Below are 15,461 nucleotides of genomic sequence, written 5' to 3' on the forward strand. Positions count from 1 at the left end.
CTTCATTTGGAAAGTCTTTATGTGATCCTTTTATTACAAACACATTTCAAATGGTCTGCTTTCTTTTTCCATGTCCCACAGTTCTAGGCGAAAAACAGACCTAATCTGCACAAGATTATAAAGAAGGGAAACTAGTAACTATAACAAACGTACTAGGTAACTGGAATACTCAAATTAAGTCCCAAAAGCAGAAGACACGAGAACAGGTATATACAAGCTATAGAAGTGAGCAATGCGGAAGAATAATCTGACCCTGCTGATCATCATGGCCAACAGGTGTGCAGCAGGAGGCTCCGCCCACCAGCCATCACCCAGGTAACTGTGGGACATAGAAACAGAAAGCAGACCAGTGAGAAATTGGGAAAATGACAGCATCGACCATTTTCTTTTTAATGAAATAACCCACTTGAATCACTTTAGCGGGTCATCAGTTTGTAGCTTCGTCATTACTTCCTGCAGGAAATGACAGAGGTCATCAGAAGTCCAGTTTGGATGTGGAATAGAGTGAGATTGTATGGATTTGAAAATCCCCCCAAGGATGAACTCAATGTGTCTTTTATTGTTGTTGGATCTTTCCTGAAATATACTAGCCATTGTCATATTACATCATGTTTTTTGGCCTCGTTGTAATGACTCACAATATGAGGCAGGCAACCTAGACAAGGTCAACTGTGTCCAGCAGACACACACACATATACGACACAGAGGAGATTACGAATATTAAAATTGTTAATAAGGCATATACAATCTGTTGTCATTAAAAAAAAACCCACAAATGTATGGACGTAGAAACATCACAAACACACACCGACTATCATCCTCACCAAACTGCAGTCGGGTGGCGATGTAAAATCCAATGATGAGCAGAGGCATCAATTGAACCAATGTTATTCCAGTCTGATGGCTGCTAAGCCGTGTCATTGTATGTCAATATCACGAATCAACTGGCAGAAGTTCATTTGCTGTGGCTTGTAGAAATTGATGTTTTGCGTAGCACGAGTCCCACAAAGAACCTCATCAATTTATTTAAACGGAAAAAATCGTATGGAAAATTAATTGCCCTTTGGAAATAAGTCATTCTAAGAACTGCGATTGAATGAAGCCCCTTCTAATGGCAATTCTGGACACTGCTTATTTCTCAGAAGCTATATTTAGTGTGTCCAGATGTGCAAATATATAGTGAGCGAATGTGTGCAGTGGGGGTAGCTTGCCTGCTGCTTTTGGCAGGTCTGTGTGAACAGACTGTGTGAATACAGAGAGATTATGTTTCCACTTCGAGTCCTGCCTTTACCTCTACGAAAGGCAGAAAGCAGGATTTGGGTTTGGTTGAGTTAATCTTCTATTGTGTGGTTTATATTTGGAAACAGTGTGACTACGTACAGTATGTGCGTGCTGCCCGCTAGTCATCTGCCCCGTTTATTGATTAAATGATAGAAGACTACATCATTCGTTTTTCTTCTTATATACATGATTTGGTTGAAAGCATCATTATCAATTTAATATAAATCGAAGACTATTATTTTTCCCAAGCCAAATAAAAAAGTTACATCCAAGTAACTTTTTACCTTGGAATAAACTAATTAAGGTCAATTTTATTACTTTACCCCAAATCTAATTTTTGATTCAGTATGAACAAAATTTTAGGGCAAAAAAAACTATTTTTCGTGGCTGGCATAAATCCGGTGCGGCACGCAGCATAATTGCGCAAAGGTGGGTTAAACTTGATGTTGGTCAATTTGCAGGCCGCAAAAGGGAGAGCTGCGCCGCTGTTGGAGTTGTCACAAGTGACTTTAATCATGACCAATCAAAGCGGAACTTTTCATTTATTTTCTGTTTCTGCATACTAACACTGTGAGAATTGTTACGTGAAGTTGTTTATTGAAAGTAATCATTTCCATTCAAAACAGGATAAAGTTATTGATTTGATTGTGAAAACCATTTATTTTGCAATGACAGACATCTATTTTGATTTGTACGTCCAAAGGACCCAAAACAAAGTTTTTGATTTCCTTCCAATTATTTTTTTTTCTTCATGCCCTTCAGGTAATATATTTAGTTTGAGACAAATGGACTTGCCATGCGCATTGAAAACGACAGCACATCAGTTCCACCATGGCATTGTACGGTAGCTTTAGCCATTTAAGGCTATGCTATGTTGTTGGGCTTTGAGTGAGTGTTTTGAATTTGTTAGTGTGAGGGTCAACTGCTTTCAGAAAGCAGTCTTTCGTTTGATATTGTTTAATTACAGCTCAGATTGTTACCACGTGTGTTTGTCCGGGCTCATTTGCTTGTTAGACAATTTGTTTAGTTGTTGTTGTTGTTGTCTGACATCTTTTGATAGACTGCCCATGGGATATTATAAATGGGATATTCTGCCTTCTCCATCATCTTCTTTCTCCTCTTCTCTCTCCATCCTCACCTTATCTCTAGTTCATATGTTGCATATGGCTCATATTTTAAAATTAATAAATGTATTTTGAGTATATATATTGGCCAAGTGTCTTTTTGCATCAAGTTTATAAGATGGACAATACAAATGATTCTTTTGACCCCCCCCCCCCCCCCCCCAAAAAAAAAAACAGCTCAGTGACCTAGTGGTAGAGTGTCTTCCCTGAGACTAGGAGGTTGTGGGTTCAATCCCCGGCTGGGGCATACCAAAAGTTGATCAAATGCTACCTGTTTGCCTCCCTTCTTGACACTCAGCATTATGTGTTGGAGTTGGGGGTTGAGATGACCAAATGATCCCTGAGCACAAGCCACTGCTGCTGCTCACTGCTCTCTCAGGGGATGGGTCAAATCTAGCGAACAAATTTCACCCCACTTAGATGGCGTGAGAAGTATTATTTGGTTTTACATAAATTAATTAACTGGTGTCAAAGTGAATATGTCAATTCAGTTAAAAGTAAATAAATTTGTTTGGTTCAGTAACTAAAATATTAAGAAAATAATTTGGATCAAGGCACAAAATTATTATAAGAATTATTGTTTACATCAGCATAAAATGATGAGTCACTTAATTTTGTTTCTGTGAAGTCAAATATTTTAGATGTGATATCTGAACATCTTTTGTTTGCGTACTAGAGTCCCGACATGGTGGAAGTACATCTGCTCGCCATCCTCTATTGCGCGAGGTCAAACCCCTTCCCCCACCACCACCGCCTAATGGAATGATTAAAAATATATATATTTTGTCACTTTCCTAAATAATGGATTAGATCGTGGTTAATTTATTTTCAGAAAACAAGAAAATTGAACCAAATATTTTATTTATTGTGAATTTCATTTCAGGGGTAGAATTGAATGATCTGTTTAACCTACCAACTTGATGTTGCCAACTTAAAGCTACTGAACGTAGAATATTCCATTTTGAATCGCTACTGCCACCTGCTGACAAAAAATTAAACTGCAAATACCGCTCTTCACATACACACCACGCACATTACGTCACATCCGCAGACAGGGCACGAGAAATTCTAACCCAAATCCAGTCTGAAAACTATTGGCCAGAGGTTTGCAGGAGTACCCATTGTGAACAGCTAAGGTGTTAATCTACTAATTAGAAGGCATTTCACTCATAAATGGTCAGCTTATTGTAAAGTAATTTTTTGGAAAAAAGTTCCATATTGCAACTTTAAGCAGAGGTGGCATTTATGACCATTATTTTAAGAGGGTGACGTTACTGTAACACTTTATTTTTGTGTGGTTGGGAGTGTTATAGTTCCAAGTGAAGTTTGTGGGGAAAGAACAGCACACGGAGGGAATGGCTCCACAGCAAATGTATTCAGTAGCCTCACTTCATAATGACAACCACATAACGGTCTCAATCCGTCCCATCATTCGCCTCATCACCTCAGGTATCCTTCCGCCAATAAAACTCAATCACAATAGTTCCCCGAATAAGAAACAAAACAGGTCCACACATACATCACTGTAAAAATAAATAATTTTACAATATAATACAGAATGTATGGCTGATAACAAATAAGCGTAGCAAATATTGAGCTCTGTAATTTGTGTGACATAAAAGCACAACCGCGTGCAACTTACCTGTAAATTCCATCAAAAAAATAACAACTATCGTCGCCGTGACAACTTAGTTGAAAAAAAGCACACACATAAAATGCACATCAGCACTTGACTACCGTCTTCTTCCTGCTTTGGCCTTGCCGTTAAGGCACGTCTGTCTATCAAAATGACAGTAAGGAAACAACACAATGAAGTGTTAGTGCTGCTTGTAACTGCACTACTTATCGATTGGAACTAAAAGTGAAAGGACACAAAAATAAATGGTAAATGGGAGCTAGTCATGCTTTTATTTCCGTTTTATCACAGAAGCAAATTAAGCAATTCTCTGTCAGCCTATTAAGAGATGTGTGTGTGTCTAGCTCCAGCCGAAACAAACATTTGTACAAGGACCAAGTAAATAAACACACCTATATGAAAACAAATAATATACAGTCACGTTATTATACAATATACACAAATGTGTAGATTTGACATTTGCAAGCCAAAGAAGGCTTCGCAGCTTAGTCCTTTGAGACAAGATGTGTATACCCAATGCTATTCAAACATATGACTTTTAAGAGTCGTGGACGAACTGGCACACGGAAGGGACCTCAAAGAAGTGTTTACAAAGACCACACAGAGTTTTAAGGTACAGCACACAATCTTTCATGAACTGCGTGGACCACAGGCTATGTGGTAACCTCAATTAATGTGTATAGGCTGGTTAGGAATGAGAGAGGGCGAGAGGCAGCTCTGTACAGTAATTAGTGAGGTGCTGAGGTTAAAGATGACATCTGGACAGGGTGGGCTGCGCTGCGGTGCGGCATGTTAACCCGATTTTCAACTTCCTCTTCATTCTTCTTCTATTCTCAGCCTCACATGTGGGCAGTTTTATAATCAACAAGAGTTGCAGCACCAAAACTGCTGAGTGGTTTGAAGACAAGCAGATTCTTCAAGTACAGGTCGAACGGCAATATTGTGTTTTGTGTGACCATAAAAATTATCCAGAGGTTAAAAATAGATTTGTAAAAATACCATTATACTCAACCGAACACTCGTTCACGTTTAAATCATGGGCTACAACCAGATTTAATATCATGGTTTTTATGCATATGTAATATCAGTCGGATTTAATGGTGTCAATTTAGTTGTTATTTTTGCTCACCACACCCTCTATTTACTTTCACATACAAGCTTAAATGACGTTACCTTAGCACTGAATATTTGTTCTTAATTCTTGACAAAAATAGGTTCTATGCAGCCCCACTAGTCTGAATACAGTATTCTGGTTAAAGCTACTGAACCTAGAATATTGCGCGGGAAATTCTAACCCGAATCCAGTCTGAAAACTATTAGCCAGAGGCTTGCAGGAGTACCCATTGTGAACAGCTAAGGTGTTAATCTACTAATTAGAAGGCATTTCATTCATAAATGGTCAAATAAAAAGCTTATTGTAAAGTAATTTTTGAGGGAAAAAAAGTTGCATATTGCAGCTTTAATACTGTGTTAGTGGAATATGAGTTGAGCTGCAAAATCCTGCAGTTTTTATCAATATTAGAAGGCGGCCATTTTGCTACTTGCTGTAGAGTGAAAATGACATCACAGTTGCGCAGGCTTCAGGTAACAACCGATCAGAAAACAGGTGAGCTGTGATTTTTCATTGCCTGTGATGTCATCTTCAGTCGACAGCAAGTGGCAAAATGGCCGCCCCCTGGATTTTGCTTCACAACTCATATTCCATACATGTAATATTAATCAGAATGTCATGTTTAAACTAATGGGGTCACATTTAATATATTATTGTCAAGAAATGTTGAAGGTTGACTTCCCTTTAAGTTGCTGGGCCTCCTCTGAATAGGGTGGCCACTTCTATCAGGTCAATAAAGAGGACATCTTTTAAAAAAATTAATAAGTGTTCCCTCGCTATAACGCGGTTCACTTTTCACGGCCTTGCTGTTTCGCAGATTTTTTTTGTGCAATTTTGCATGCATTTTTTTTTTTACAGCAATGTACCTATTATATAAAATGTATGAAGGTTTGAACATTGCGAATGTTTAAACGAGAGAAATGTGAGAAAATGTAAATGCCTTGATGAGAAAAGTGTATAAACTGTGTGGTGAGGGCTTTTAGTCTAGAGCCTTAGAACATTCATAATGAATGTAAAACATGAAGCTATAACTACTTCGCGGATTTCATTTATTGCGAGTATTTTTTGGAACCTAACCCCAGCGGAAAACGAGGGAACACTGTACATCAGACTCACGGTGTATTTTTTTGTTTTCATTGTTCATTTTTTCCTTTTGGACAATCATAGAGACAATTTACAACAATCACTTTTCATATACAATCATACCTGAAAAGAAAAAGGGCTGACGGGATGAAGCCGAAGCTTATTAATTCTCGTTCCCAGAATGCAAAGGGACGCAGAAAATCTGAGTGGATTTTGTAGACAAGTTCATTGCCATTCTGTTTGTGGCGATGTTGGATGCAGCTAGGTCGTTCTTCACCTGTGACATGTCGTCACAGGCCTTGGACAAGTCGGCTTGCACTCCAGTGATGGTTGCTCAGAGCCACAGTGGAAATTTCCACCCTGAACTTATTTTTTCCCTTCATCAACAATAAAGTTTTGCATGGTTTATAGATCATGTTTGCGTAACTAAATGGTAAAAATTATCAATAAAAAGTCAAACTTCTTTTTGACAATTTATTTAATTTACAGTACCATGTTCTTAACCCATTAAGGCTGGGAGCGCGTGACCGCCCTTCTACCGTTAAAGTCGGGAGCGCTCCAGCGCTCTTCTCCCTTTAATGGGTTAAACCACTAAACAGTGACATGCTTCCATAAAACGTGCAACGTGCCACAAAACATAACTTATTTTGAAAAGCAAATAACAAGAAAAAAATGTCTTCAATGAAGAAGCACCTGCTGCTCGCCTCGCTTTTAAGCTTCACTGAATAGAGGTGTCACGTGCTCACGTCCACATCACACCGGCAAAGCATGCAGAAACCAGTCCCGACTGCTTTTAGCCAGGAAATTGTTAAAAGATGTCCGGCGTTTGGGCATTTTTGCTCGCACTGCCTTTTTGCTGCCTTTTTGCTGCTGTCAAAGAAAGCGGCGGGGAAATGACTTAGTCAGATGGAGCCACACATGGAGATTTGTTTACATTTATTGAACCAATGATATATGAGATTTTTAACTGAAGTAACTCTTGGCCAATCACAGACCAGTTGTGACAAACGTGGGGTTAGGCTGATGTTGGGTCACATAAAATCAACCGCGGCTCATTTTCTTTAAAAGGCAGACAAACCAGTGTTGGTTTGGTTGCGCAGGACGCAGGACACATGAATGAAAAGTAGGACTGTCTGGCCTAAATCCAGACGTCTGGCCACCCTACCTCTGAAGTCCTCTTGCACACCCATTGGGAGGCATGCCTCTCACTTTGAGGCCCACAGAGCTAAAGGAATTTAACCTTGTTGGTTAAGATGCAAGCTTTTTAACTTTTAAATGGCAACATTCTTTATTTAATATTATACACATAAAAGGAAAAATAAAAGCAGGTCTTCTGAACATTTGCCGTTTGTGTTCTGTAAAAAGTGCATTTCAGCAACTCAGCCTGTGTTTGCAATGGCATGAACTTTGGGCCGTTTCTATAGCAACATTCACCACACACAGAGACAGTGTCCGCCAGCTAGTGTCCCCCCCCTCCTGTCTTTCATGTGCTCTGTGTCCTTTTTTATTATCCTTTTTGCCACTGTTTGTTGTGGATAACAAACAATTTATATAGCCACAAACGATTGTTTTCTTAAAGATGTGGGTTTGTGTGAAAAATATCACGCAGAGAAAAAAACACACAAAGGTATCAGCTTCATTACAGCGTTTATTTAAATGGTTATGTAACTGTCTTATTTTAGACAGTGTAAAGTTATTTCTACTTTAAGTATGATTTACATCAGCGGCCCCCAACCTTTTTTTTTTCTGACATTGACTGGTTTCCGGTCATCCAGAAATCTCGTGGATCATTAACTATCTGTCAATGGGCACTGTGAAGGCATTTATACCAAGTAGGAGTAACCAATATAGAAACCGGAGGCAATAACAAGCCAAAAGTAAAAAGGGCAATGTGAAGTTAAGAGAAGACAAATCAGAACTATTGTTGACATGTAGACAAAGGGAAACAACAGCCTTTAATGACAGAAACATTTCAAAGGGCTGTAAATACCAACTCGAAAACATCTGTTGGTAATATCAGCAACAACCCTGAGAGGGCAGGACCTCGAATCTTGAACAAAAGTATGGATGCTACGCTAAATGATGCAGACCACTTGTAGGATGAAGAAGAAAGAGTATGTCAAAATTGGTCAACCATTACAGAGATGAGCCTTGACAAAATTTGTTCTGTTTTGCGCTCATCTTCATGGATGTAGTAACACATGAGCAGCTGCGAAATCAAATCAAAACTCTACAGAAGCATTTTGTTTGATAATTATATAAACGATGCAACCAAAAAGGTTTGATGTTGGTCCAGTCATTTTCCAGACTTAAACCCAGTAGAGTATACATTTTACCTGAGGCGACTGACTAAACGGCTTACCATGATCCCAATTGCACGTCGCCATTGTTAATTTTGACAAGAAATTGAGTTTCAGCTATATTTTAGACATCTGATTGCATTTTAGTTTTAATCAAATTTTAGTCTACACAATTTTAGTCAATGAACTACAGAGCAATTTTAGTAAACTAAATTGACAATTTAGTCGATGTTTTCTTTCAGCATACATTTCAACTTTTATACAGAAAATTATACAACTATTTCTGTAGTTTAACATGCAAGACACATTTAACACAATGGTGTCTTTATTAAACGTTTCAATGAAACATGTTGAACTGACAATAATATGCTGTCTTAAAATGTAGTTTTTACTTTTTTTTTTAAAGTGCATAATTGCCTGAGATTATTCTTACAGCTGCACAATGAATGTAAACATGTTTGAACATTACATAAAGTGCAGTGAACAGTTTCTTAGTGGTTCTTTTCTCCCACCCGCGTTTCATTCCTTCTTCTGATTGGATCTTGTGAATTTTCGTCAGTTTTGTTTTGATTTTCATTTTAGTCATTGACGAAATTGTCCCTCAGTTTCGTTATTGTCATCGTCTTAATGAATTGCATCTATTTGAGTTTTTTTCGGCGAAATTATCACTGCACGCCGCCTTGTAGCCAAAGGTGCAAATCCTGGTGGGTTAATGCACCTTTTGGTGCAGGAAATCTTTGTTGTGGAAAATAATAAATAGTTGACATGACTACGGCTCGTAATGGCTAAAGTAGCGTGTTAAAAAAAAAGAAGTCAGCCTCTACTTTGTGGAAATTCACCTATCGTGGGAGATCTTGGAATGACAGTCCACACCTAATCAAAGAAACACAGCAATATCTGATATTATTAAAAATATATTTAAAAAACACAAGAATACTGTACAACAAACAAAAACTGAAGTACTTACTTTGGAAAATGCCAAATAATAATTTAAAAAAAAACTGATCACAATTGAGACTGAGGGAAACAGACAGGGTATCAAAACAGACAGGCAGACGAGTGAGTGAATGAGTGAGTGACAGCCATCTGCTAAATTCCCAAACACGCTAATCCAAGCCTACATTTAAGGGAAAAACTCATCGTTTTTGTTTGAAATAAATCTTTTGTGATACAAATCCTGACACATTGTATGTGCTGTACAGTAGATGTGTAGCCGTGTGTGTGTGTGTGGACTGTGGAATGTGTGGGTGCTGTATTTGCAAGCATGGTCTGCGAAGTAGTAATCTCCTGTGTGGTCGTGTTTTCACAGCAGGCAGTTGTTAGTTTTAACAAATGTAGAACAAATCAATAAAGAATAATCTATACTGTGTCTGCTACTGCCAGCAGTAAGAGCTAAGCGATCTCTGTGGGTGATGGTGCATATGTAAATTGTGTGCTAGAGCTGACTTACTGTACTTGACGTACTACAAGTGAATACTCGTGTAGAAATTCATTGCGGGTCAAGGTATGATGGATTAATGTACCGAGAATAAAAAGTGTCTGTCTGGATTCATGCCACGGTGTCCTTGATTGGCGTACACAAATAAAGGTTTCTTGTGGGGGAAGGGCTACTGCCTGCTTTGGTCTTCTGTTTTGGTGCAAAAGAGTTTGTCAGGTCTGTAATTTAAAGAGTAAAAAGCTGTGCTGGAATTCTACCAGTCACACATGAAACATTTGCCTGATGTAGCCACTTGACTCTCTCTCTATTTACAAGTTGTCATTTTAATTAAAGTTCTTATCATCGTATTTTATTTGTGTTATCATTGTGTAGCTGCCTTTGGCATAAGCTCCATGCTAATCAACAATGTCTTGTATGATAATCATTAACCAGCTGCGTCAAGCCAGATGGGTGCCTCCTGTCCTGTCCTGGTGTTTAACATAGAGACAGATGATCAACTGACATCCGCGTGACGTATAGCTCCACTACACACTGATTGCTTTGGATTACACAGAACAAACATCGGCTCTGCACACAATCCACATTCATCCAAAAGTAGACACAGGCGGTGTCGACGCACAAGCTTCGCCAGACCACAGCCTATATGGATTGCTGCCCAAAGGGATATTGGGTAATTGTAAGTCATGATTATAATCAATTCAATATGAGACGAATGAGTAGAACTGTGCATTGCAGTTGGCATGTAAGCTGTCAAGATGGGAGAGATGTCGTTCAAAAAAATAATTTAAGATCTGTACCAGCAGATCTCATTTTACAAGACAGGGCCATGTGGTCACCACTGTATGATTGGCGATACATTTGATAGGAAATCAGACTAAGGTGACAGGAATGGAGTATTAAACTCAACGATACTTGAAAATGTCACAATCAAAGCGACTGCCAACACAATACTGTAATGGGTAAACTGAGAATTTTCTGAAGCATGATATAGTGCTGACAGCATAGTTGTGCTTGATGACCTTTCAGATCATCTCACCACTCTCCAGATACCTCCAGATTAGTAGCACGGACCAACTAAATACTCATCGGTTAGTATTGGGGGCCCAAGACAGCTTAAAGGGGAAGTCAACCCATTCTTGACAATAATATGTTATATGCTGCTTCACTAGTCTAAATACGGTATTCTGGTTAATATTGCGTTAGTGGAATATGAGTAAAGCAGCAAAATCTAGCAGTTGTTATCAGTATCAGAAGGCGGCCATTTTGTTACTTGCTGTCGACTGAAGATGACATCACAGTTGGTCAGATCTCAGTTAACCACCAATCACAGCTCAGCTTCAGAAAACAGCTGAACTGTGATTGGTTGTTACGTAAGACCTGAGCAACTGTGATGTCATCTTCAGTCGACAGCAAGTGGCAAAATGGCCGCCCCCTGAGATAAATAAAAACGGCTGGATTTTGCCACATCACTCATATTCGAACAAATGTAATATTAATCAAAATGTTATGTTTAGACTAGTGAGGTCACATATAACATATTATTGACAAGAAATGTTGAAGGTTTAATTCTCCTATAAAGGAAAGCAGCTGGGATATGAATGGTGTCACAAATGCAGCCAATGTGTTTGTGAAGTGGGTTAAAAAAGATCTGGAGAAGAACGGTGCGTTTTCTGTACGACCACCGCAAGGAATAGAAAGCATTCGAGTCTGCGTGTCAATTCACACCAGCTGCAGTGCAGGGCGTATGCGGTGCGGAAGGAATGTGGCGCTGCGGAAGGTTTCCGCAAGCTTTCAATTTTTTCCGGACACCACATGCAAATTTCCATGAAGCTAAAGACATTACACGAGCCGGAAAGGAAGTCGAGCATCAAGGTAGATCCAGTATTTATTTATTTTTGTAATCGTTTACAAACTCTTTTGGAGGGGGGGCTGGCGCTAGATAACTACATAGCATGACATGAGTCCGACATTTAGGACAAAAAACGAGCTCAGAATAAATTAAACATGACAAAATAACACTGTATAAACACAAAGCGTACTTACCCATGGTAGAAGAGCCATTGTAAAAGTCCCAGAAATAATGTCCAAAAGCATATCGATGTGACATCAGGCAAGTGTGGCTATTGTTTACCAATAGGACTTTATATACACGGTTGTTATCGCGTGAACTCAACTCTCCAACGTGAACCCCAGTTTTCCGGACACGGAAAGCTCACGCAACTCACACGGTGTGAATTGCAGTCCGTGCGGATGCCGTATGGAAAACGCACCGCGTGGAATCCGCAGTCAGTGTGAATTGGGCGATAAATTGCCTCATTTAGCGCCTTACACTGTTAGGACTGTAGAGGGGTTGAGCAAACTGTTTGGTAACTACAAGTCCTGTAAAGACTACAACTTGTGCTTACCATCCTCTCACAGTATAACCTACCGAGCGATACATATCACATTATTGCATTGGCTTACAATTTCGCTGACAGTCTCTTTAGCCAAGTTGCTTGTGAGAGGAGATGACCTTCTCCACTCTTTTACAAGTTTGTATGTGATGAGTGATTGAAACGAATTATAAATTAAATTCCCAACAAAGCTAGTCCAAGATGAAAACCTGCATTTCTTCATTGTAAAGTATCAAAATGTATCGGCACTCACATAATTTGAGTGTGTTTATTCAACATATAGCAAGAAACATTACAATGTGTGACAAATTGAGCTTCATCACTACAGTCACGTCAGTACTGTACCAAAGGTGACTGGGTTGCCATGACAACAGCCTGTTGAGTATTGTCTAACGTCAGTGTGTGTGTGTGTTTGTGTGTGTGTGTGTGTGTGTGTACTTGTACATACTACATTGTGAGGACCAAAATACATCTTTAATCAACAGATTGAAGACATTTTTGTGAAGTGAGGACATTTTGGCCGGTCCTGACTCAAGACCTCTTTTTGAGAGTCAAGACTTGGTTTTAGAGTTTAGGTTTGAATTGGGTTATGGTTGAGGTTAGGGTAAGGAATGGGGGTAGGCAATCATTTTTAATGGTTGGGGTTAGGTGAAGGGGCTAGGAAATGCATTATGTATATGAATGTCCTCACAATTATTAAGTACAAGTGTGTGTGTGGGGGGGGGTGTGGGTGTGCGTGCGCGTGTGTGGGTGTGGGGGGTGTGCGCGTGTGTGGGGGGGGTGCGTGCGTGTGTGCGTGCGTGCGTGTATTGTAGTATTGGCATGACATATTTTTTATATGACTTCTTTAAAATAACTTACTGTTGAATAAGGCATGAAATCACAAATTTTATCCCAGATTTAGTTGACCTGTTTCTTTATGCCATTGTGATTGTCCAGTCCATGAACTCAGCTCCTTGTCTTGAAAACCTCAGACTTCTGATTTCAATTCAGGCCTGGGGTGGGGCAGCGATTTGTTTTCCTCTGTTTTGTTTTATTTTGATTCAATCTTATGTTTAGTGAAAGAGTACTGCCAGCAGACATATTTGGCACAGCTGTCTTCCGTAATGTGAGCCGCAACTACATTGTTTGGCTCATCGCAACATTACTTCTAATTAGTAGCTCCTCAGGTTCAGACAGCACAGCAAACCGTTTTTCTGTGGTATACAAGACACTAAGATGCATGTCTGTCACTGCATGTGGAAGGATATAAAGTCAGGGTCACTCCCTTGGCAAGGTCAAGCTTGTGTAACTTGTGCTTTAGCTCAGCTTTCATCTTTTGAAAAGAAGAATAAATTGAGCTTGTGGTGTAATTTCATTGTATTTTATTTTATTTTTACATTTGACAGCATATATACAATAAAAACTATGAATGTGCTGAGCTGCTGTTACTAGAGTAAACATAACAACACATCTTAAAAAACAAACACAAGCATTCTATTTCAATTAAAAAGCAGTCATTGATTAATTCTGTCATTTATTTCCCCCTTCCCTCTCTTGCTCTCCTCTTTCTGCCATCAATTTGTAGGTCCTGAGAAAATGGTGCTGTTAAATGGCTTCATCCTGAGGTCACTGGAGTCCATGCAAGAATAGCTCCATCGTCAAGGAAAACAAACCTATCATGGCCAAATCCTCTTCCCAGACTAGACTAACTAACTTGTGTGGATGGCATAATTGAAGAAAACTACCTATGAACACAAATATGCAAATCATGTAGTAAAGCTTTTTCCAAATTGAAGGGTCGTTTCAAGATTTTTGTTTTGTTTTGTTTGTAATCGCTCAGATTAGTGTTTGTTTACAGAAATAATTTGTTTTTTTAATCTGTGAGTGTGGACAGTGTGTGAGGTGAATAAAGTGACAAGACGTTTGTAAGAATAAGAGCGAGAGATGGTCCTCCACATCACCCCTTACTCCAGTTCCTGTCTTCACTTCCTGGATGGCTTGTCATGGAGCCTGGTGTTCCCCTGTTACTGGCTCCTGGACCAGCTGCTGGCCTCCTGCCTGGCCACTTCACTCGAGAAGCGCCAGCGTTCTCAGGATCCGTGCTCCCTCCTCACTTTGTGTGTCCTAATAATGGTGCCGCTTTACTTGCTCCTTCTCCTCGCCTCTCTGCCTTTTGCCCTGCTGGGCTTTGTCATCTGGGCTCCTCTGCAGGCCATCCGTCAACCCTACCTGTACACCTACCACAGGTTAGTCTTTTTGTTGATTTGCCATGCTTTTTAGTCAGTAGATGTAAAATGTGTACGTTTTGATTTTTGTATGCTGCTGCCGTCATATTTCTCTCTTAGTGTCGATCTCCATTTCTACTTCTATATCTACTGTACATAATATGCAGTATTACAAGCATGCACACCCGCAACACCTACACTATTACATGTTGAATGTTTAAACCAATAGTCAAGTCCCTTGTTTGTGTTCTTTTCAGCTTGTAAATTGCAAGGTAAAATGATGGTCCAAAAAAGTTTGTATTATCACTGCAACAGTGCTAGTTTACATTAATCTCTTTAGAGTTTCAAAACAAATAAATGGCTAATTTAGTCACCTGACGTTGAACTGCATGCATCAGCAACATTGTTTTACTCTTATTAATGAATTATTCATCTTTATCCAAGGTTGTTGGGAATTGGTTTATTAAAACAAAGAAACAATGATCGGCTTTTGTTTTCACAATTTTGTGACTGTTTTAGAATCATGGCAAAAGTGACCTGTGTGCTCTGAAGTTAACATAAGCAATTGGTGCAAAATGTTTGCCAATTAAGTATTTCAAACCTTTAAACTTTCAAAACAATGGAAATAATTTGTTACCGTTAACAGTGTTAGTATTGGATGGGGGACAATAGACAAGGTCAGGCAAGGAAGCTTTATCTATGAATGGATCTCTAATGGATCTATTAGTAACTGCTGACTTCACATTACAATAAAATGTAAAAATTAGACAAATGACATAAATCAGCCATGAACTGAACTTTTCCCAGAAGTCGTGAGTTAAAGGCATACTCAACACTAAATCAACTTTTTTTTTTCTCTGATAAATGGGTGTCTACTAATGCTGTCTA

General features: G+C 39.1%; 1 protein-coding gene across 1 annotated transcript in view; it reads left to right on the forward strand.

Annotated features, from left to right (window-relative positions):
- smpd3 (sphingomyelin phosphodiesterase 3) overlaps positions 1 to 15,461 on the forward strand; it is a 52,308-nt gene that overhangs the window by 7,714 nt on the left and 29,133 nt on the right. Inside the window, exon 2 of the mRNA XM_086073970.1 lies at positions 13,934 to 14,594. Within this exon, the coding sequence (XP_085930096.1) occupies positions 14,293 to 14,594 (302 nt within the window). The 5' untranslated portion in view covers positions 13,934 to 14,292. The remainder of the gene's footprint in view (positions 1 to 13,933; positions 14,595 to 15,461) is intronic.

This window comes from Leptonotus elevatus, chromosome 4, assembly GCF_054856555.1.
Source record: "Leptonotus elevatus isolate MCC_2025b chromosome 4, RoL_Lele_1.0, whole genome shotgun sequence".
Taxonomy (NCBI): domain Eukaryota; kingdom Metazoa; phylum Chordata; class Actinopteri; order Syngnathiformes; family Syngnathidae; genus Leptonotus; species Leptonotus elevatus.